Raw genomic sequence first — 21402 nt, 5'->3', positions numbered from 1 at the left:
GAAGTCTATGCCATGCCTGGTCCATAAAAACAGATAATCAGCAAGTAACATGGGATGTCAGAGTTTTGTCTCAGATTATAATCATTTCATAATTATTCGAGATTCCAATCACCAGACATAAGAAATAGATCTTCCTGATAATTCCCCTATTAAGTTTGAGTTTAGCAATCTTCTGTGATAAGTGTTGATAGAGCGGTTACCAAGATATTATTATACGACGAAGGTTCCTTGCTCAAAACCTGCAGCTCTGCATTTGCCAGAGCCAATGTGTCTTTCGACAATGTCGTACGTGTGTTTTGAGGCCAAGGTGTCCCTCTAGAGTTGTAAATACGTTTGTCGTGTCTTTTCATAGAAGAGGAATTCACTTGCTTAGAGTCCATGTGCATTGGATCTGTTTGCGATATAGTCTTTTCTTTCAAGGATTTGAACTTGAGCTTCAAGAGCTTTATTTTAAGGCCTATAACAACTCAGTATACTATATCTTTCACCAGCCGTAGAAAGAAGCGTTACGGTGCTTTCGCTGCGCAATACGGTTTTGTAGCTTTCTTCGTATAGCAGGATCAGAGTATTGTCTCCAGTCTTCTTCCCTGCTAATTTGAAGATGTAGGCTTTGTTTGGCCTTGCGAGATGAATGCGACGAATTTTTAGCCATGATGATAATGTCAAATCCGCTCAGATAGCAGTGTACTTCTTTTCACTTCGCAACTTTACTAATGTCTGCTCAACGAGAGTAATTTATTTCATGAATCTTTTCAATGAGCAGGAAATCAAAATATATATACGTCAAGGGTCGCTTGACAATAAAAGATTCTGGACAAGGTTGCAAGAGAATCGGAAATAGTGACCCCAGATATTAGCTGTAAATGTTTTCAATTGTGTGAATCACTAAAGGTAAACTTTAGAACATAATAGAGTGAGAAGAAAATCCAATAAAGCAAGAATCGTTAGATCAATTGCTATATCACTTAGATCAAGAGAATACCCATGTAAATAAACAGTTACTAATGTGAATACTGTATATATTCTGCAATAAGATCCGAATACCAGACTTGACCCCTAGGTATCACTCTATGAGCTATTGGTGGGTTTGCTCTTTGTGGAACTTGCCATGTTGCTAACTGATTTCGACATGTTTCCAATTTTTTTTATAGTCTGAACATCACCCAAGATTGTCTGGGATTCAACTCCAAAACAGCCTAGAAGCCCATTACGATTATAAATAGTGGTGTCTGATGCATCCTCAGCACTGTAAAGAAGCTGCACAGGACATACAGAAGCATACCTAGATCAGTATATGTGATATAGACCTTTCCACTTCCAGGACATGCTGTACTCATTTCATGGTTCGAGACATTGGGATCTAGCCAGGACAGGCATCCTCCACAGTCGGCGAATGCATCACCACTCGCCCAACTTAGTCAAATACTGTGACTTTATTATATGGTCAAGCTTTACCTTTTCAAGGGGCTGAGATTGCCGTCTCGATTGACATAACATTGTGAAAGTTCCAGTCTACTCTCAAATTGGGTTCCATTTAGGGCAGAGCATGTGGCTGTTAGACTACCTTTTGGACCCAGGTCAATAGCATGACACGTGGAGGAAAAGTCTTTCCAGTAAGTGGTAGGCCAAGCTGCCATAGTTCAAAAGAGTAATTTAAAGGAGCCTTTCTTTAGAAGAGGTTGGCTAGTAGACTCAAGATCTGTTTATCTTTTTCAAACCCTTTGTTAGGGTAGCAGGCCCTTTTTATACTTCTTCCAGATCTCGATGACTAGTAAATCCGGGCAAGATTATGACTTTCACGAAAGAACCTCATGCATAAGACTCCGCTAAGCTACATTGAAACTGGGCGGACTGCGAGACTTTCTCGAAAGATAAATAAGAGATCTGTGGATTCTTCCTCAAAAAGACAGAGCCTATTGTGTCAAGGTCGGATTACGCAAGATAGTAACATTAACTAACTCAACTTAGTAGATGACAGCAAGCTTAGCAATATACAGTATCTATCCAAAAATGTTTCTTTATGTGACCGGGCTGAAATTCTTTATGCTTATTCGGACTCGTTGAGTCCCTTAAAGAAAACGCACACTGCTTATATCGTTCAAATGGAAATATATCCAACATTACACCGCTAGATCTACAACTGCGTATCTGCGGCTCGACCGGATTTCGCACCTTGGGCGGGTTCCCCACATCTGTCCAGCCGCTCTTGTGACACAAAACAGGCCGACGCCGCTTTCGGGCGGGCTGATCATGGTCGAGACATGTGGCCTCCAACTCGGCGGTTCTATTGTAAAAATCTCAACGAGCTGGCAAGGATCTATTAGAGAATAAGGAAATTGGAAAACGTCGAAGAATTGCGCAGTACTGAGTCTGTGGGATTCATATCTGCATGAGAGTCACGCAAGTCAGCAGTAGATATGGCAAAGTTAGGCTTGCGGAAAGAGTCTGTAGCATGAGCCGGATAAGGTGAGGAACAGAATCATATGGCAAGATCGTGAGGCAGGGAGTGGATATAGAGTATTTATATTTCAGGATTATCTAGAACACTTTTCTGTTTACAAACTGGTTTAGTCAGTTACGAGTAGTTTTCAAGATGCCACAAACTAACATTTGGCTTCAGCCGTTTAATTTCTGCTGCTGCATGAGTTATACTGCCTTGATGAACTGTAGAATGATTCAGAAACACCTATTAGAACTTATAGGATTTAGAGGCCGAAACGTATAAGCTAATACAAGGTAATCCTGCACTCTAAATTGATATGATCACAATTGGAAGCTTGGTTTGTTCTCTCCACAGCCCAATATCACTAAACTAAGAAAATACCTATTATCTTGCATTTGAATCATCGTGCAATTCTCGTCACCACTAAACTCTGTCAGCTATAGACTCATAGTTCCCAGAGAAGGGATTTTACTCAATTACAGCCACAAAGCTACCATTGTAGTTGGCGTAGCAGTCTTGAAGCTTTAGTGCCGTATGTACCCAGATTTCCTGGTAAGAATCATAGCATTGAGCCTCTAAGAGTCCGGCTTGTGACAGAGTCACATTCCGACAGCTCGACGCAAAATTGCCATCTGCAGATGCTCGCTGAATAGCGACGAGAAATATGCCGATCTTCCAGAGAGTCTGCATTTTTGAATTAGTTTCACATTTGGCTGGAAGACAGACAGATTTATACTCCAGATGTAAGATCTATATATCTTTATCATGGCTGACAAAGCAATGCTGACATTGATAGGAAAATTAAACAGTAAACAGGGTCCCGAGATAGTGGCCTTCCGGATACCAGAGTCACCACCTACACTCTTTGATCGTTTCAGCAACCCTGACTTAAAACTGCATTAAGCTAATCTTGGTATAGAGCTGGAATAATACTATACCGTGTATATTTTAATACTATATTGAACTGTTTTATTCACTAGATATATTTAATATATTCTAGAGAATTAATAATACTTGTATTTTATCTAGATCATATGATCACAAGTAAGTAGTAATATAGCTGAGCCGAGGTATCTGCATTTCAGCTTTAAATACAGGTCTAGACCTAGTTTATCTATAGTTTCCCCGCACTAGTGACGTCTCTAAGAATTAGCTTTAGATTAATATTATTCCCTGATAAAATAAAGCTTGGACAAGAATTATCTTATCTGCTCATGAACTTGATTTGCCTGATAACCCTGCTATCAATATGTGGTCTATCAGAAACTTCACTCTGCTATATACAGCACTTGGGAGCTGTGGCTATTTCAATAGCTGAGGTGCATCAGCGGCAAGCAGTATCTTGTCCGTCTGGCCACATTGCTAAATGCTGCCCGTTTCTTGTCCCAACTAATGTCCTTGGGACCCAGCTGACAGGGAATGTCGCCTGCTCATTATGTAAGCTAGATAAGCTTTGCGCAGTGATTCATTACTAAGTAGTCCTAGTGGACAGTGCTTGCAGCACGCATACTTAGATCGGCATTTTAGGGCAATTTTCTAGGCATTGAATCCCAAGTGGGGGTTATCAGCTTGTGATTGGGTTTACGATGCAGGGGGATCAACACAGCAGGTTGAAGTCCTACAAACTTATATCCTACATACAACCTTGTCACATACGCTTGTGTGCTTGAGCAAAGATATAGTTAACATCTCCCGCTATTCTCATTGCTTGATCAAGCCTCTTTTCATTGAGATTACAGGCTCTTTGAGCAAGTAAGGCATTCTGCGCGGTGGCCCCGGGGTTAAAAGGTTCGGTGAAATGGAGGCTATGGATCCAAACTTTTCAGGGCTTTGTAGCGGTCCGGAATGGGAAAGATGAGGTTACTCAGAATATCTCAGTACCACGTGCGTGTGAGGCCTAGCGCGCGGAGGCGTTCGAACGCTACTGTCAGGGGTTATAGTCGGGTCCTCCACGATCTGATCCTCTTGCTGGAATATCCCAGGGAAAATATGAACGATTGTATATGGACTGCATTGAAACTCAGTAAAAGCACTTGATGCCGAGGACCGTAATCTCACCCAGTTGGTAAAGTAAGCAACAGACTTATATCCCGATGTAGTCAAATTACTTCGGTCGTCTGTCGTCTGCTGCGGTATATCACATATGCATTGATATCGTGAGAGAATATCAAGACTGTGGTTACCGTTTCGATGCACAATAGCTTAAACCAAGCTGATATCGAGCACATTCTGCAGCTTGGCCTTTGGACAAATGTAAAGCCCAACCCTGCATCAATTCACAGTCGAGTTATGGATAGATTCTATGCTTTCACTGCCATATTCGTGTATTTAACGGGGTGAGGATTAGCTAAAGGTAAACGACCAAACTGCAAGAGTGGGGAGTGTATAGAAGAAGTACTAAGTATTATCAGGGGAATCGAATATCGAGGATAATCTTTAAGCTGACTCTGACTAAAAGGTCAACTAAGATTATGCCATATAAAGTGAGTGAGGTGAACAGATTTCCATCCTACCGAGATCTCTATGTTTTTCCAATTACACCGATGTATCTGTTGTATCACGTAAGTCACTAAGCAACGAGATAGAGATGATCATGATGAAGTGGAAGGATCAATTTACTATTCTGTAAGTCCTAAGTCTTCTTTTCTTAATTTTGAACTCTTAAGTTGATCCGTTCACAAGAACCCTAGACAACGATATCAATGATGACGAGATACGGATATCACCACGTACTTTTAGGAAAGCGAAATTAGAGCTATATGAGTATATATGGCTTCGTTGCCGAAAAGTAAAACGCCCTTTCATGCCGGTAATAGATACATCGATTCCGTACAAGTGTGTGAAGATTAGTCTTGCGGCGCAGCAACACCTGTCTGTTGACGCTACCGCAAAGGTCCGATTTTCTCAGAAGCCTGTTTCAAGGGTAGGCAAAAAATCCGAGTTCTAATTTATTTTCTTACTCATAAAAGCAGGCTGAAATGATATTTCTATGCCCTTGTGGACCTGACCAAAATTCTGATGGCAATATCCTCCACGACTTCATCAACCCGTTCTTCCGATGCGGTGGTCGGATCGCTTATACAGATCAATATATGACCATACGATCCCAAGGCCGTACCATGAACTTCACAGTTTTGGCAATCAGACCTCTTGAATATGGGCTTGTAACTTCCGCGACACATATAATACTAACCAAAGTAAACCTCCCTATACATAATTCAGGTGCAGAGGAGAGTCCAGCAGAGTATGCACGTCAACTTCAGAAAGACCTTGATTATGTACAATCAACAAATTATGCGGCATCTATTGCTATGTTGTCTTCCAAACTCCAGAAGCTTGTTAACTTACTAGAATGGTTGGATCTTCCCCCCATGTATGAGCAATTCATCTAATGCAGGGAGCTACTACCCAGAAGCCTTAATCTAACTCTTTTACTTATAATGGTATTACTATGTGTCTACTAGTTTTAATATACGAGTAATAGATCTGATCAAATATGATTAACAAAACGTTGAAACCTTATCTCTCAAACACAAAAACACAAGGGTAAGTCAAAAAGATAATACTATAGGGCTTCGGAGGAAGCTATACGCCGTTGAATCATACAGCCCCTAGCTCACTGCCCCACTCGAAGGGATTGGAGCTCCATTTCCAATTCCTTGATTCTCTTAGTGCGCTCTTCAAGAGTGAGCTTGGTATTTGGCTCCTCCTTATTTCCATTTCGTAGCACATCCATAATTCTGTCCAGTTCAGCTGATTCAGGGTCTCTATTCCGTGCAGCTTCGGCAGCTGTTGGTAGAGAAAATCGACTTGTTGTGTTTGGCTTCACATGAGAAGACTGCACAGGCTGTGGTGACTTTGTAATAGGAAGGGTTAATTGATTAGGGAGCCTCTTTGTAATGTGGTCTGGTGCTGATAAATCGTTTTCCTGATAAAGCTTGAGAACATCATAGTATGCGTCAACGCCTGAACGGAAGCTGTGCCAAGCACTCAAAGTCATGAAAGAAAAGTTCTCTGTTTTGGTGCAAAACAATAACACCCATGTCTCTGGGGCTCTCTCAGAATCGTTCTTCCTTATATGAACAAAGGCTGCTTTCACTTTGTAGTCCCGTCCATTGTTAGAGTCTTTTGTGCCCCTTGGATGAAATTCAACTTTTTGTTCCAACTTTTCAAAACTCTCTCTAGTGTCTTTGCCGATAATTCTTCCAGGCAGTAATACACCGATAGGAGTGTCGTCATTTGGAAGTACAGCAAATAAATATGACTTCCGGCCACTACCCCAGGTCCGGTAGCCGATTATAGGGTATCCCTCTCTTGTCCTTACCTTGTACAAACCTGCCAGCTTATTCTCCAGAGGAGATGACTTAGTAAGACTGTCAGGAATCTCCAGTATCCAATCTCGAGGGTAACCTCTGGAAACACAATATCGTTCCAGTTCATCTCTGATTGTTTCTGCTTTACGCAGGGCTTCAATCCTAGCTTTTGCGTCGTTTGAAGGACTCAGCTTTTGGAAATACTGCTTCAATTCCCCATAATAATGGCATAACTTAGGAAAATTAATAGTCGGATAATCCATAAGATCGTTTTGCTCTGCATAATCTTCGATCTGGTCATTCAGGACTTCTAAGCCTCGGATGCTGTTCTCATCATGTGTGTTCTCCTTGAGCACGTAAATATACTTTGTTGCTTGCTTATAGAAAGCTTCCAACTCCAGCTCTTGGCTTTCGAGCTGTGGCAGTCGCCATGTCGATGGCCAACCAAACTGTCTGGCGTGGCACTCGAGGGTGTCCTGGTACTTTTGGTATCGCTCGAATATCTCGGGTGTATTTTTCTTACCAAGAGAAGCTTTGATTTCTGCGTAACCCTGAGCCGTGACCTGAAGAATTGATGGAACAAGCGAGAAATCCCTTGAACCTTGTCCAGATCCAAGGGTATCGTAGTATTTCGAAATTTGTTCCTCGGCTTCAGAGACCCCCTCAAGTGCGCTTAGATCGTTAAATTGCAACAATCTTAGAACATCAGATGTAGCTTTGGCGTAGATTTGCTCTATCTCACTCGGGGCTTTCTTTTGAACTGGGGTTGCCCTATCTGTGCTTGTTTTAGAATCACACTCAGGATCATCATCCCCCGGATCTTCTTCAACATCATCATTATCATCATCAAAAGCACTATTATGCCATTGGGCACTAATATCGTCTAGGCCTTCCTGAAACCGTTCTTCTGACAAATTACCTAGGACTCTGAATGCACGGTTAAGCCCTACATCACGTTAAATTCCATCATCTTGGTAGTTATACCGACTCACATACATGCTGTTGCTTGTCCTGCTTTGTATGAATTATTGTTTAGATCTGGGTGTACGAGTGAGATCTTCTGTTTCCAAACCCGTGCTTTTACGTTTTCTCCTTCGGTGCTACTGACACCCAATATACGCTCGTATTCATATTCGCCTCCATTCAAGATTGCGTTAATTGCCTCTGATCTCTTTTCTGCCTGAGTCATATTTACTTCTTCTGAGTTTGACTTAGCAGCCGCATTGGGTTCTCTAGGAAGAGTTCTAGTAGTCACATCGTGAGAATTGGGAGAGGGTGACACAACAGATTCCTCTTCATTGCCGTCGTATTTGGGTTTAGACTGTGGATTGATCAAAGACATTTTCCAGAAATGCAGAAGAGAGACTTAATATAGGTATAGTATAGATGTTTTGAATTAGACTTAATTCACTTCCAAGCAATGTGATGGACATCTCATATATATATAACTTTTTAATTCTGCTTACTTGGTAGAATTATGAGACTGTATTACTTTGAGATAGTGTTGATACTGTAGGACTAAAATTGAAAGAATCTTGGTCAGCGCGGCTTACAGCATCATGAAGCCTGAATCTCGTAACCGCTGACTATCACATGCAATATCAAGGTTTGAACGTGTCTTTTAGTTGTACGAAAGATCGCGCTCAGCGCCGGGTTCAGTAGTTCCCGACCCCAGCAATATCTATATGTCCACTATCCTATATTGGAGATTTGATCATGGGTAAATCAGACTTGTGCTTCAATCTAAGTGATACATTTGCAAGAATATATATCCAACCAGAAAGCCCGGTTTAATACACTATCTAACCTGAAATCCTCACTTTCGTATAGCCTTGTCCCTCGATGGCAATTTTATCAGGAATCCAGGCAATAGGAAGTCCCTCAAACTCACATACCCTTCGCATCTCTTCTCTCCGGATACCATACTCACATGCTGAAAATGCAGCATCCTGTCTCATCTGCCATCTCTTTAAAAAGAATGCCATCTCTTTGAGAGCCACAAATAAGGTACGGAGGGCGTGATAATGATGTCGGATCCTGTCACAGTGCACCGAAAAGCCACCGTTCTTTGCATAATCCAGAATTTGCAACTCACAATCGCCGATGAATGGCTGGTGTAAACAATTTTTATGTAGATTCCACAGCACTTGAAGCCACGGACTCAAAATATCCCAGATCACCGGCTGATGCTGACCGGGATATGAGATCGGCTCTTCAAAGTAGCGGAAGTCGTGTTGGGGAGGAAGACAACTCCAGCCTTTAACATATCTTTTTCTTCTGCAGAGGTCTTCGAGGCCACGCTTCATATAAGCAGTTCCCTGTCGTCCTTCCCAACCATATAAGAAAGATCCGTAATCAATGATTCCAAACTCTATGGAAAGCCGATTCTCCTCATTCAACTCGCGAATTCGTGAGTTTATGACTTTGATTCTGCAGATAGCTTTCTCCGCATCCTCAAGAGATCCAGCTCGATAGGCTTCGTACAAATCCCGCAGGTGCTTCGTCGCACGTTGATATTTGTAGTGGTGATACATTTGTAGCTGAATCACCTCACCAATATGTCGATACCTTGTTTCACCCTGATTTGCGGCAGTCATTGTGTTAAGATCAGTAGATTATTATTGAGTATTGATGAATTTGTTCTTCACTATTGCGACCTGATCTTTTCATTATATATCCTTGAGCAATCAAATTGAGCCAAGCTAAATGTCCATACATACCCCACTTGGTGGCGAGCCAAACAAGTACCCAAAGTTCAAATTAATCTCTTCTTAGGGTTCTATCAAACCGTATCGTAGGTTTAAAGATTATCAGTATTCTTCCTGAGGTTCAAAGGCTCATGCTAGATGGACTCGTTATTCCGTTCATAATACATGTGATACACAGATACTTGGTATTGGTTTTAACAAGACCACAGCTTGACAACTCAAACAGTCTTCTAGCTTTTTACACAATTTCACGTGAAAACCACAGGTTCTTTTTTGACAGCTCCAATGAAAAGGTATCTGGAACCCAACAGAGAGGATAATTATGAAGAAGGCATTCTCGTCTCAGGTTAGTACGACTAGTCTCATAACCTGATTTATCCTTGGAACTGTAACAGTTACCCAAATTGTTGAGAAGGCGCAAAATATTGTCTGTTTGTATATAGCCGACTGTTGAGGTCTGATTTCCATGCAGTGAATGAAATTTGCTGACACGTCGATTGAACTCGAAGCCATACTCAATTACTATGGTTTCCTGGTCGTCTATGATGTCTGAATTGACGTCCGCTTTACGGAGTTGCCAGACAAAGTTGAATAAAAGTGTTGGGATGTGCCAATCACAGTCTTCCCAGTACCGACAGGTATAAGGCTGATATCGACTGTATAATTCAGGTGGCTGACATGCCCATCCCACAGGAAGATAATGGATCCGGCAAAAGTCATGAAGATATTGGTTTAGATCCTGATTGGACCATGCATATAGAAACACATCGACTGCAATCGTACAAAAATTTGAATCAAGATTGTTTTGAGCATTCAGCTCTCGAATGTGAATATTTATTGCCAATATTTGCTCTTTGGCAGCGCCTGCATCCGGGTCACTTGCTGTGTTGCTTTTGCACGCATTGAAGATCTTGATGAGGAGAGGACTCGCTAAAATATGCTGCCGTCTATGATATTCCCGAAGAGGCGTTGGATTGAAGCCTGAAACAAAATCATGCTGATTCGGCTCAATAGTGTTGAAGGTGAACATTCTCGGCGACAATGGTTTCATTTGCTTGAGGAATAAGGTTTGAAAAAAGACTGAGTCCTGCAGCTGTGCGTTATGGAAAATTTCATTACTTATATAAAAACTGTAGCATGTCGAGTGCCTATTATCTACATCTTGCTTTCGTCAAATCATAGTGGTAGGCCCTGGCTGGAAATCGAGACACAGCAGCTTGAACCCTGAGCCACTAAGCCTTTTCTCACTTAAGTGAAATAGTTTATCCCGGAGAGCATCAACAGCCTCTTCATTAGCTGACACTTCAGGATCTTAGTTCAGGATTTGAATTAGAATTCGAGATACTGACCGGTGATTAGTGTCTTTCCCCGCTGGGCTTGAAATTCTTCGGATAGAATATCCTTCACATTCATAGGGCCTGCAAAGCTGCTGACGCGTCGCCCATATCGCAAGCCAGACTGTTTATCCAGAACATGCAGCTTGATATTGAGCATCTATACTATATATCAGCAGTGGTCTCTCCATACAGTTAAGGAAATAGATACTAGTGTTCTACTGTAGTCATCATGATCTTGAGTAAGTAGATGTGTCATCCAAGGCTCAACTGTAACGAGATTCCCTAGACCTCTGCTTAGAGAATGGTTGTCAGATGGGTATAAGATTCATACTCTCGGTCGTCTCCCATATAAGCGATATACGGCGAACAGGAAGTATCCCGTTTAATGATCCGTAGAAGAACTGCCGCATGTATGGTATTTGCGCTGCGATGCCAATTCCTTGCGCGAAAAGGATCACATGGCCATAATCCTTAAAATTGAAATCACCACCATATGGACCATCAACCACAGCTCGTAGCTTTGTCGAGGTCCCATAGGCGGCAAGATCTTTTGTGAAGCCCCACCGTGGTTGGACAAGCAACCAGAAGGCAAAGGGGTTCCCGACATTAGACTCTACTTCAGTCACTGGTTCCTCCCTTCTTATGCCATCCTTTCCAAGTATAGAAAGATCTTGGCCGAGGTCTTCGTCATCTGTTCGGCCATTTTCTCTGCGCGCATCATTCCACCAAACGACCGAAAACGGGTGCCCTTGCAGAAATGACCATGGATTGTTTGTCCGAACATATAAGTATACCGTTTGACCAGGTTTTAGAGTCCACCCTCGTGGCAATGTTACAAGAAGCCTGATAAGGGGATCCTCGGTGCTATTGTCTTGCAATTGCCGTTCTCCGTGTGAGTGATACACAGCGATCATTGAATGCGCCTGCTTAACTGAAAAGTTGAAATATATGACTCGCCCTATTTGGACTGATGTAGTACTGATGAGTAGACCCGTGGCCACCGCAACACAGACAAGGCTAAAGCTTGGTTGAAGTAGGGTGGCTACCGTTTTCTGTTGTATATGAAGCCATACAAACGCGAGAAAACAAATAGCGATACAATAGTGGAACTTGATGAAGACCTCATACATACGCTTTCGGAGCGGCCGAAAGATTGATATGAATAATGCAGCAAGACAGCAAATTGCCTTCAAAATTGTTAAATCCTATGTTGCAAATAGCACAATGGAGCTTACAATAATACCCTGACGGTTTCCTGGGTCTCCCCAGGTGAAATTGATGCTTCTGCTCAAGAAGAGTACATGCAGGCCTGACTGCAGGAAAACCATCCAGCCTACTGTTTGATGCAATATTGCAAGAACAGCTAACGGAACTCCGAGTAGATCCGCAACCAGATGAAGCCTGGATCCTGCTAAGAGTAGCGGGAATTGTAAAACTGCAAGTCGTCCTGCGCGTACACCAGCTTCCTTCGATGATCCGACGCCTATTCCATTACAGGCTAGTGTAGCACTCCAGTACAGTAATTGGGAACAGGCTTCGGCCCAACTCACTCGGCGTATCCAGCTGTTTCGTGATAAAAAGCACGACAGTTCCCAGTGATGGTAGAGAAATGTCAAGGCTTTGGGTGGCCATCGAGTAGTAAGATATTTGTAGAGTGATATGATAATTAATAATATCAGTATCGCACCGAGTATAATAGCAAGGATGATGAGAATATCCATCTGCAAGAGCAATGAACTAGATAAAATGTAGAAATGAACTTAAGGGATTTATTCTGACAATTTCATAGGCATTACAACTTATATACTATGACTAACCTGAAGTTCGTCAGACATATGAAAGAGGCACAGTTTGTTCAGACTAAGCTTAATATTCTATAGTAGAATAGTTTCCTTGAAAGAATGGTTATGAAAGAAAGATGCGTAGGAGAGTGTTGGCTGGAGTGAAGTCTCTTTAATTTAGAGGATCAGAATTGACTGATTCTGCTTACTTGGATCTTCGAGACAAGTACAATAAAGGTAACTTATAGTATGAATCTCTCTTAGCCTAAGCTTTAAAGATATCTATATTTTTTCTTGACTCAGGCTGGAAGGCCTAGATCTAAAATAATATCCAGTATAAACCTTTCTTAGCCTAGACTATCACTTTGTCTATACTTTTTCTTAATTAAAGCTTTATTAAAGCCCGAATTTAGAATAATTTCTAAGAAACTCTCTTTGGCCTAGATTATTACTCTATCTCTACTTTCTTTTTATCTGATCTATCCCAATATTCAAAAAATAGATATCTTTTTGAATCAATATTTTTTTGGCCTAGGCTAGTAGTTTTTATACACTTTCTCTTAAGCTTTAGTACGGCCTAGATCTAGAACAATTTCTAACATAGATTTTCTTTAGCCTAGACTATTACTTTATCTATACTTTTATTTAACCTAATTTATATTAAGATCTAGATAAAGGTTTTTTTTAGTATAAATCCACTTAGCCTAGGCTCTTAGTTTATTTATAATTTTTATTAACTCAGGCGTAAGTAAGGCCTAGATTTTAAATAAGTTTTAGTAGAAACCTTTCTTAGCCCAAACTATTAGTTTATCTATTACTTTTTTAAACCCAGGCTGTAGTAAGGTATAGATTAAGAATAATTTCTAGCATAGATTTCTTTAGCCTAGACTATTACTTTATCTATACTTTTATTTAACCTAATTTATATTAAGATCTAGATAAAGGTTTTTTTTAGTATAAACCTACTTAGCCTAGGCTCTTAGTTTATTTATAATTTTTATCAACTTAGGCGTTAGTAAGGCCTAGATTTCAAGTAAGTTTTAGTAGAAACCTTTCTTAGCCTAAACTATTAGTTTATCTATACTTTTTTTAAACCCAGGCTGTAGTAAGGCATAGATTAAGAATAATTTCTGTATAGATTTTCTTTAGCCTAGACTATTACTTTATCTATACTTTTATTTAACCTAATTTATATTAAGATCTAGATAAAGATTTATTTTAATATAAACCTACTTAGCCTAGGCTCTTAGTTTATTTACAACTTTTATTAACTTAGGCGTAAGCAAGGCCTAGATTTTAAATAAGTTTTAGTAGAAACCTTTCTTAGCCCGAACTATTAGTTTATCTATGCTTTTTTTAAACCCAGGCTGTAGTAAGGCAGAGATTAAGAACAAATTTCTAGTATTCTCTTCGGCCTAGACTATTCCTTTATTTATACTTTAATTTAATCTACATTTTCTTTGAATTCAAGCTTTGAAAAGGTCTAGATCTAGAAAATATCCACTATGAACCTTTCTTAGCCTAGACTATTACTTCATATATACTTTTTCTTAATTGAAGCTTTAATGAAGCCTAGATATAAGATAACTTTAATGCAAACTTTATTTAGTCTGGGTTATTACTTTATCCATACTTATTTCAACCTCATCTATGCTAATATTCAATTAAAGTCAATTCTCAGTATACATGTTTCTTAGCCTAGGCTATTAGTTTATCCTCATCAATAACAACAAAGAATTGTTCCCACAACTTGACAAAATATACCGTGCGAAGCCTACCTATACCTAGTCTCAACCTTCCTAACCACCCTCAATTTTCTCTTCTTGTCTTCTGCCTCGGATATGCTACTCTTATGTTCTGGAAACATCAACGTCTTTTCTTTTTGCGTTTCACTTTTAGGAATCCTTTATACTTCTTCTTCATTCAAGCTTTCGTAAGGTATTTAGAATAAGTTCTAGATAAAGATTGTATTAATGAGAATCTAATTCTTAGTCTAGATTATTACTTATCTATACTTTCACTTAATCTAAGCTTTAGTAAAGCCTAGATTAACAATAAGAAGAATAATTTCTGATATAAATTCTCTTTAGGATAGACCTTAATATTACCTATTTCTTCTTCCATCTTCTTTCAATCTAATTTATACTAAAGCTTAAATCGAAATCATTTTCAGTATAAATTCCTTCAAGACTAAGCTATTAGTTCATCCATACTTTCTCTTCATCTAAGCTTAAGTTAGGTCTAGATTGAATTTTCCATGTAGACATGTTCAAAGTGCAGGCCTTTAGCTAGCCATAGTTCTAACGGAGTATCATGAAGTCATATCAGGTAGAAGACTTCAGGCTAGATCTCGGGAGATTGCGATTCTTCGACTCTAGAAAGATCACTCTCAGATTCTCCGCAAACCACAAAGACATAGTTTGCAAGTGCTTCGTGAACTTGATGACTTGATATCGTCTTGAGGTAGTCATCCTCAAAAGCTCGATACCACCAACTACTACGTTTTGTATCTTGAAGAAAGTCATCTAGAAACTTGAGGTTCTCTTGTTCAATGCAGTAGAGAATATCTTCACCAGGACTGCTTCCCAAGACATAGAGGCCAATTGAGAAGTTCGCTTCATATAAGCGCTCTTTAGCGGCCTTCACGCTTGATGATACTTTTACTTTGACAACGTTTTTCTCCCATTGGTTGATATGCTCTGTTTCTGCTAGAGCGCTAGCTGTATATTCAGGGAATTCGATCTGCTGTGGAAAGGAGGTTGGTAAACCGCTAGGAACAGAGAATGCACCATCAAGTTCGATCGATAAACCAGGTGGCCTTTTACTAACTTTGCTAGAATTGTTAGTCAAGGTAAGATGGCTTGGTTTCTTCGATGTCACAGGGCTTGGATATTCAGATAGACTTATAGTTTCCTTCTTGGCGAGATTGTTGACGAGAAAAGGCGTCTGCGGAGCACTGAGGGCATCATATGCTTTTTGAGCAATAATAGACAGATTTGCTGTTCTGTCTTTAACTTTCATTACCTTTCGAACTCTACTTAGTGTAGTCTCTGGTTTTAAGTGTCCTTGAATCTCCGTATCTTTAAAGTTTGCTGAACCATCCAGAGCAGAATGAACTGGCTGAGTTCTATATGCACTGTCAAGACGTGAGTTAGACCCAAATATACGTCACTCCCCGAGAGGGTTTCATACTTTGTACCAATGGTATCACTGGTTGAGGTACAGGGTAGATCGATCATCGGTAGATCCGTTTGGTTTGGCTGGCTGTGTCCGCTAGCTACCCCTGAGTGGAGGTTCTGGTAAGGTGCATCTCTAGTACTGGCCGCTTGTTGTTCTAGATTAAGGATTGAAGGCGCTGGGGTCATTTCCTGGTCTAGACCATCATGATTTGAGTGATGCTCCTTTAATTCAGTGTTTCCTGATCCTGGACCTTGGAAGAAAGAAAGAAAGATGTCTCGAGCCACGGCAAAATGTGTAAGTTCGGCTGCGCCTGCCTGGGGCTTTCGTTCGCGGTAGATATTTTCTAAAGAGAGAAACGGAGCTGTATTATGAAAAGCTGTCTCACTTGGCATTCCGCATCTAATTTTCAGCCTCCAGCGATTTGTCGAGTGATATAAGTATGCTGGATCTTCAACGGGCTGCGGAATGATGTCATAATGTGGATATGTTTCAAGGAGAGTGTCTATCTGACGAGACGAGAACCCATTGTCCCGTGCAGTAATTGCCAGGAATCCCCAGTAATTGCCAACAAACGCCATGCGTCTTCCTCTCCTATCCTGGAGAGGTTTGAAAGAAGTTATATAAGGAAATATACGCAACGCTGTCAACCAAAGATGCTGATATGACCGCCAGAAATGTTCCCTAGGTCTGTCCCTATATGTATAACACAACAATAGTTGCTGTTGGATAGTACCGCGAAATCGCCTGGGCAGTAGACCTCGCAGAATGACAGCAGCTGGCTCCAGGAACTTAGTGTTTTCAAGAAATGTTCTCATTGATGGGATTATCGTATCAGTGGCTAGAACCCTCTCTTTCAGTGTGACGCGGTCTCTTTCGTTACATATATCGGGAAATAGTCTGCCGCTCACAAAGGCCTCCTCAATAGAGTTTCTATCAACGGATGACCATCTGGGAGATCGTCCTTGAAGATATTCGACATCGGATATAGTAAGCTTCAACTCAAACCCCTTCATCAACCTCGCCCATACGTTGTATACCTGCGTGACTGACACAGCTAGTTCTTCTGGGCATTTCATTCGAAAGATCCGGCGAAGATTACCCAACTGAAAGGCATACAGAAGCACTGGAATATTTAGAAGTAAGTCCAGTGCATCACAAAATGGTTTGTAACACGAGGACTGATGGAGCTTGTTATAGTCGCTTTGTTTCCACTCAGAGACTATTCTGCAAATCCATTTTTTTGCATTCGCCCCATCAGACTGGAGCTCGTTTGTTCTGATCTTGTAGTATACCTCTCCATCGTAGAAGGGCATTGAATTATCGTCTTCTTCGGACATAAATTTAAGGGTTTTAGAAGAAACCGCTGTTGAATCTATTAGAGTTTCTACTTTTGGAAAAGTTAAGGAATCGCCTACCATCTAAGTCGAAGAATAACACGGTCCACCATCGATCTGCAGGATTAGAGAAGTATTTTCTCGCAGCCATCCATCGATGCTTCCCACGAAGCCCCATGATTGGTAGACCTGATGGTATTTCGAGAAATGGAGGCTCGCTTTGATGAAGCGACTCAATAGTCATATTGCTTTCTTGAAGTGCTTGAAGCAGGTCCTTTCTCCTTATGACAGCAGTAATATAATTGTCATAAGCATATCTCTCGCAAGATTGTTCACGAAAGAGCTTCAGAAGGCGGGTTTCACAGCGCCTGTTGTCCATTCGACTTTCATGCACCGGGAATTCCAGACTATCGAGAGGTATTTTAGCAGTACCAAGCCATGCCTTATGTTTCTCGCGCGAAAACGTCTCTGAATCCATAAATGGTTCAGTAATGCCTACACCTCTTATATAAACTAGAAATTGGCGAAATTGGAATATTGTTAGACGACCTTCATGGAGGAGCCAATGCTGCAATCAATTTTTGAGACACTTGGCTGCTTTATACTGAGATTGCATGAGAATAGATCTATAGTATCACAAGTGACTTGGATTTATCACTTCTTGACAAATTTTCTCTCTTATTTTAGCTATCCCTAGATCAAGACCACAGAATATCAGCAGTGGCTTAGTATGGTTTGCTGATGTAGAATATTTCATATACTAAATTCCCTTGGCCAAAGAAAATAATCCGGTCGAAAGCTAGTCTAAATCATGAACATAAAACGGTTTTGACAGGCCAATTCCAGGCCGACAAGTACGTGAGGTCGGAGCGATCTAATTCAGATCCATGATATTAGATTAATGCATGGGGTACCACTCTTTTCCATAACTATAACGCCCTTGAAATAAGATAACTGGGTAATTAGTCCCTATTAGATCTCCACTTTATGAAGCTATTAGCTATATAGCTACACAGGGTCAACCCAAGATTACCACTAGCCAATACAACTAGTACATTTCCTTTATTTATTACATCATAGACATGACTTGAGCTGAAGTCAGTATTATGCCTTTAGTGGTTGTGAAGAAAGCTAGGTCATTGGATTTCTGTACAAGCGAACGTAGTTATAGATTTCCAATATTTTGTATACATTGAAGAATCTCAGATTTGTTCGATGCTATAGAAATCCTGTGCTTTGACAATTTTATGTCATTTGACTAGCCATGAAAGCTATCCACTGAAGTATCAACGTGATAATCCCAGTACTATACAACCAAGCCTAGTCCAACATTTGCGCCTCCGGGACTGTTTGGTTATTGACCAGACTATCGGTGGTTCTATGCGAGTGAATTAGCGTGACGGATATTAGAGGATAGAGATTTATTACCTAATCAAATACTCCATTAGTCGCGGCTCAGCATCATCTAATCCTGGTGTCGAGATTATATTGTTGACGCGGGCAATGGCTGCAGCTAGCAAAGTCCGGTCCTGAAATGATAATCTGCGGCATAATTCCAGGAGATATCTCATGTATGAGTGTAGACTGCTTTCTGGTAGCACATTTTGTGAGTGTAGGATTGCTGTGTCGCCAGCATCCGGCTGAGACCACCCTGGTAGGGGTACTCGTTGAAGAGTACTGCAAATATTATGCTTTGGTTCACCAAGATAAATCACGGCATTTAATATACCATCAAGATCGACAGAGACTCTGGCCTCAAGTGTGATCGGACGGCGGGGATTTAATCCATCAAAGCAAGATAAGTCAAATTTACCGAGTACCTGATTGGACTCAGTTCCACCTTCAATCAGTCTCCAACATTGGGGAAAACGTGAAGGTGATTGTACAAAAGTCACAATTGATTTAGCCCGACTTAGTTTAGTGTTGCGGGGCAAAACCTGTACAGAATGGTCATTCCCGAGTTCGATATAGATAGGATTAGGAACAACATCAGAGACGAGAAATCCACGAAGGAGAGAACAGCTTGTGAACGATGCCGCCTGTAGCGCCGCGCCACGCACAACAGCTAAGTGAGGCTCGAATAGCTTGTCTTCAAGAAATCCGAAAAAGTCCGAGATAATCTTTCGAAGCATCGGAGTTTTACAGATGCCACCAACGAGAACCACATCCTCAATAGACGACTTGTGGACGGCTGCATCGCCAATCACCTTTTGAATCAGGAGCATTGTTCTTGCGAAGATGCTTTGGCAGATGTCTTCGTATTGGTCCCGAGTAATCATAAGACCACAAGGGTCAGTACTAGTCTCACAAACAGTTAGAGACTTTTTGATATCCTCGGACCTTTGGAGTAGAGCCTCGAGATCATGATCTTTGACTTGATTTCGCAAATAGTAGGTAAAATACTGGCGCAGCTTGGCGTCGTAGCTATGACCGCCAAGGTTCCAGTCACCTTGACTAGATTTGATTTCGAAAAAGCCGCCAGAAATATCAAAGATGGTGGCATCAGCTCGACGTGCTCCGACGTCCAATACCAGCATAAGATATCCAGCAGGCTTGGGAAAATCATACCAATGAGCTATCGCTGCAGCTGTTGGTGCATTGAGTAACCGGTGAACATTCAGGCCAGCTCGATGACCTGCTTGCTTCGTAGTAAGACGCTGCGTATCCCCGTACGATGCCGGAACAGTTATCACGGCATCCTTTACAGCGTTGCCAAGGTAAGTCTCCGCCATATCTTTCACTCTAGCAAGAACAACTGTCATTTCACGCATACTATCCATGCCATGATCCAGCTTTTTATCTGGTGCTCTTGCACTGTGGTCGCAGACCAGCTGTGTATATGGGATTTCCTCGCGGCCCTGGGAGTCAGTGATTATGTGAGCTCTACCGCTCTGGAAAACGGCTACAGAGACTGATGCACCGCCTAAATCTATACCTGATCTAGTCAGCAGAAGAAATTAATGGGGGACTCATGGGTCTACCAATAGTGTTCTGCATCTTACTGCCTTCAATGTTACAAGATACAAAGGGGTCATCTCATCATACGATCTTGTAGCAATGCGATTGAGTCCATATAGAATTATTGTAGACAGAAATGAGAGCAGAGCAGAGGGAAATACAGCTATAACTATTTATGCCTCTGCTCGTAACTCCGCAAAGATGTCTGAACAAAAGCTTTTAGTAAATGCAAGACCATAAACGTTACCAGGCGGTTCTGAACCGAAGACTTGACTGTGGGGGTGTAACAACCTATACACCGCGATTTATATCACTAGATAATTAACTTAAGCTGACGATAATTGATTAGTTTCCAGGTCGGTGGTTCTCCTCAAAGTTTATGATCCTGTACAATATGTACTCAGAGATTTTCCTCTCAACTAATAAAAATAGATTTCAAGAGTAGTACTCATAGTTTTTTCACGTGCAATCTTCTCTGCACTGTGCTAATACCAGGATATGTGATTGATTGAGATCGGAGCAACCTGTCGCAGATGGCCCTTTCAAAGAGGTGTCTCACAGGAAATGATTATCTATTTTCCATTCTCGCTGTCCAATCGCGACATACTGTATATGGTAGTTAGGCCCCTGAAGGGTTGCCACGGAATTGCGTTAAAGACGATATGGCTTCCTGTGGTATTCTTAGCATAAATTGGGACAAATGTGTGAGCCTTGTATAGAGGATCTCGAAATTGGCTTGACCAACAAACACACCATGAATGTTTTTCGGAGCCACTGCCAAGATATTAGCTCGGGTAGACCTATTGAGCGTGATGCTGTAATTTTAGTAAAAGTCGAGTACTTAACAGACTGTATCTTAGACAACCCCATAACTCTAATACGGCCCTCTTAATAGAACAATGACACTAGCATCTTGGCATTAAGATTTGGAGACAATTGTAATATGTTTGTTAGTCAAGCCGAATTTAAAATCGCCTGTACAAAATCTTTAAGCATGGTCTAGTTCGGCATTGCCAACAAGTCATCAGACATAAAGAAAGTTGAAGGGGATACATGTACCAATAGTAATTCTGGCGTTGACCACGCGCCCATGTAAATTCCAAAGTACAGTACACGGTCGTTTCACATGCAAGCAGGCCGCAACCTTTTACTCGAGGTGCGAGAGTTTGTTGGGAGACGATTGTCCAACCTACTTTCCACCAGTCCACCAGCGTCCAGCAAGCCTCGGATACCCCGGTGGGCTTACCCCGTGAGTATACCCACGGGTACTTCTCTTGGCATTCCTCAAGCAGCGTCCAACAAGCCTCCGATACCCAGATGGGCATACCCCGTGGGTATACCCACGGGT

At 41.3% G+C, this 21402-nt stretch overlaps 10 protein-coding genes across 10 annotated transcripts; 2 read left to right on the top strand and 8 right to left on the bottom strand.

The window, feature by feature from the left end:
* Positions 1 to 101: 101 nt before the first annotated feature.
* Positions 102 to 1073, bottom strand: BP01DRAFT_361098 (uncharacterized protein). The gene is made up of 2 exons (XM_025576065.1): positions 511 to 1073; positions 102 to 457 (listed from the first exon to the last, which is right to left on the bottom strand). Exons 1-2 carry the CDS (start codon positions 650 to 652, stop codon positions 162 to 164), a joined length of 438 nt encoding a protein of 145 aa, XP_025426576.1. The 5' UTR covers positions 653 to 1073; the 3' UTR covers positions 102 to 161.
* On the bottom strand, positions 878 to 1826 carry BP01DRAFT_361097 (uncharacterized protein). Its single transcript, XM_025576064.1, has 3 exons — positions 1456 to 1826; positions 1283 to 1404; positions 878 to 1229 (listed from the first exon to the last, which is right to left on the bottom strand). The coding sequence occupies exons 1-3, from the start codon at positions 1635 to 1637 to the stop codon at positions 1069 to 1071; spliced, it is 465 nt and encodes a 154-aa protein (XP_025426575.1). The 5' UTR covers positions 1638 to 1826; the 3' UTR covers positions 878 to 1068.
* A 781-nt stretch (positions 1827 to 2607) lies between these two features.
* Positions 2608 to 3133, bottom strand: BP01DRAFT_395727 (uncharacterized protein; the record flags this gene model as incomplete). The annotated part of the gene is made up of 2 exons (XM_025578413.1): positions 2608 to 2866; positions 2938 to 3133. 2 exons carry the CDS (start codon positions 3131 to 3133, stop codon positions 2844 to 2846), a joined length of 219 nt encoding a protein of 72 aa, XP_025426574.1. The 3' UTR covers positions 2608 to 2843.
* A 444-nt stretch (positions 3134 to 3577) lies between these two features.
* On the top strand, positions 3578 to 4129 carry BP01DRAFT_206213 (uncharacterized protein). Its single transcript, XM_025571059.1, has 2 exons — positions 3578 to 3880; positions 3936 to 4129. The coding sequence occupies exons 1-2, from the start codon at positions 3658 to 3660 to the stop codon at positions 3968 to 3970; spliced, it is 258 nt and encodes an 85-aa protein (XP_025426573.1). The 5' UTR covers positions 3578 to 3657; the 3' UTR covers positions 3971 to 4129.
* An 838-nt stretch (positions 4130 to 4967) lies between these two features.
* Positions 4968 to 5855, top strand: BP01DRAFT_361095 (uncharacterized protein). The gene is made up of 3 exons (XM_025576063.1): positions 4968 to 5068; positions 5126 to 5366; positions 5416 to 5855. Exons 1-3 carry the CDS (start codon positions 5037 to 5039, stop codon positions 5833 to 5835), a joined length of 693 nt encoding a protein of 230 aa, XP_025426572.1. The 5' UTR covers positions 4968 to 5036; the 3' UTR covers positions 5836 to 5855.
* A 50-nt stretch (positions 5856 to 5905) lies between these two features.
* On the bottom strand, positions 5906 to 8152 carry BP01DRAFT_361094 (uncharacterized protein). The gene is made up of 2 exons (XM_025576062.1): positions 7753 to 8152; positions 5906 to 7702 (listed from the first exon to the last, which is right to left on the bottom strand). The coding sequence occupies exons 1-2, from the start codon at positions 8096 to 8098 to the stop codon at positions 6060 to 6062; spliced, it is 1989 nt and encodes a 662-aa protein (XP_025426571.1). The 5' UTR covers positions 8099 to 8152; the 3' UTR covers positions 5906 to 6059.
* Positions 8153 to 8492: 340 nt separating this feature from the next.
* BP01DRAFT_361093 (uncharacterized protein) lies at positions 8493 to 9440 on the bottom strand. The gene has a single exon (XM_025576061.1). The coding sequence runs from the start codon at positions 9351 to 9353 to the stop codon at positions 8559 to 8561; it is 795 nt and encodes a 264-aa protein (XP_025426570.1). The 5' UTR covers positions 9354 to 9440; the 3' UTR covers positions 8493 to 8558.
* A 262-nt stretch (positions 9441 to 9702) lies between these two features.
* BP01DRAFT_307866 (NADPH oxidase family protein) lies at positions 9703 to 11715 on the bottom strand (the record flags this gene model as incomplete). The annotated part of the gene is made up of 4 exons (XM_025572317.1): positions 9703 to 10594; positions 10810 to 10958; positions 11010 to 11083; positions 11133 to 11715. 4 exons carry the CDS (start codon positions 11713 to 11715, stop codon positions 9703 to 9705), a joined length of 1698 nt encoding a protein of 565 aa, XP_025426569.1.
* A 3115-nt stretch (positions 11716 to 14830) lies between these two features.
* Positions 14831 to 17727, bottom strand: BP01DRAFT_361090 (uncharacterized protein). Its single transcript, XM_025576060.1, has 3 exons — positions 17178 to 17727; positions 15775 to 17125; positions 14831 to 15718 (listed from the first exon to the last, which is right to left on the bottom strand). The coding sequence occupies exons 1-3, from the start codon at positions 17572 to 17574 to the stop codon at positions 14926 to 14928; spliced, it is 2541 nt and encodes an 846-aa protein (XP_025426568.1). The 5' UTR covers positions 17575 to 17727; the 3' UTR covers positions 14831 to 14925.
* Positions 17728 to 18245: 518 nt separating this feature from the next.
* Positions 18246 to 20313, bottom strand: BP01DRAFT_395725 (actin-like ATPase domain-containing protein). Its single transcript, XM_025578412.1, has 3 exons — positions 20078 to 20313; positions 18525 to 20031; positions 18246 to 18474 (listed from the first exon to the last, which is right to left on the bottom strand). Exons 1-3 carry the CDS (start codon positions 20091 to 20093, stop codon positions 18417 to 18419), a joined length of 1581 nt encoding a protein of 526 aa, XP_025426567.1. The 5' UTR covers positions 20094 to 20313; the 3' UTR covers positions 18246 to 18416.
* Between the last annotated feature and the right edge of the window lie 1089 nt (positions 20314 to 21402).

Source organism: Aspergillus saccharolyticus (genome assembly GCF_003184585.1).
Source record: "Aspergillus saccharolyticus JOP 1030-1 unplaced genomic scaffold BP01scaffold_64, whole genome shotgun sequence".
Classification (NCBI taxonomy): Eukaryota; Fungi; Ascomycota; class Eurotiomycetes; order Eurotiales; family Aspergillaceae; genus Aspergillus; species Aspergillus saccharolyticus.
Note: the sequence above shows the minus strand (reverse complement) of the source record. Positions and strands in the feature narration are given on the sequence as shown.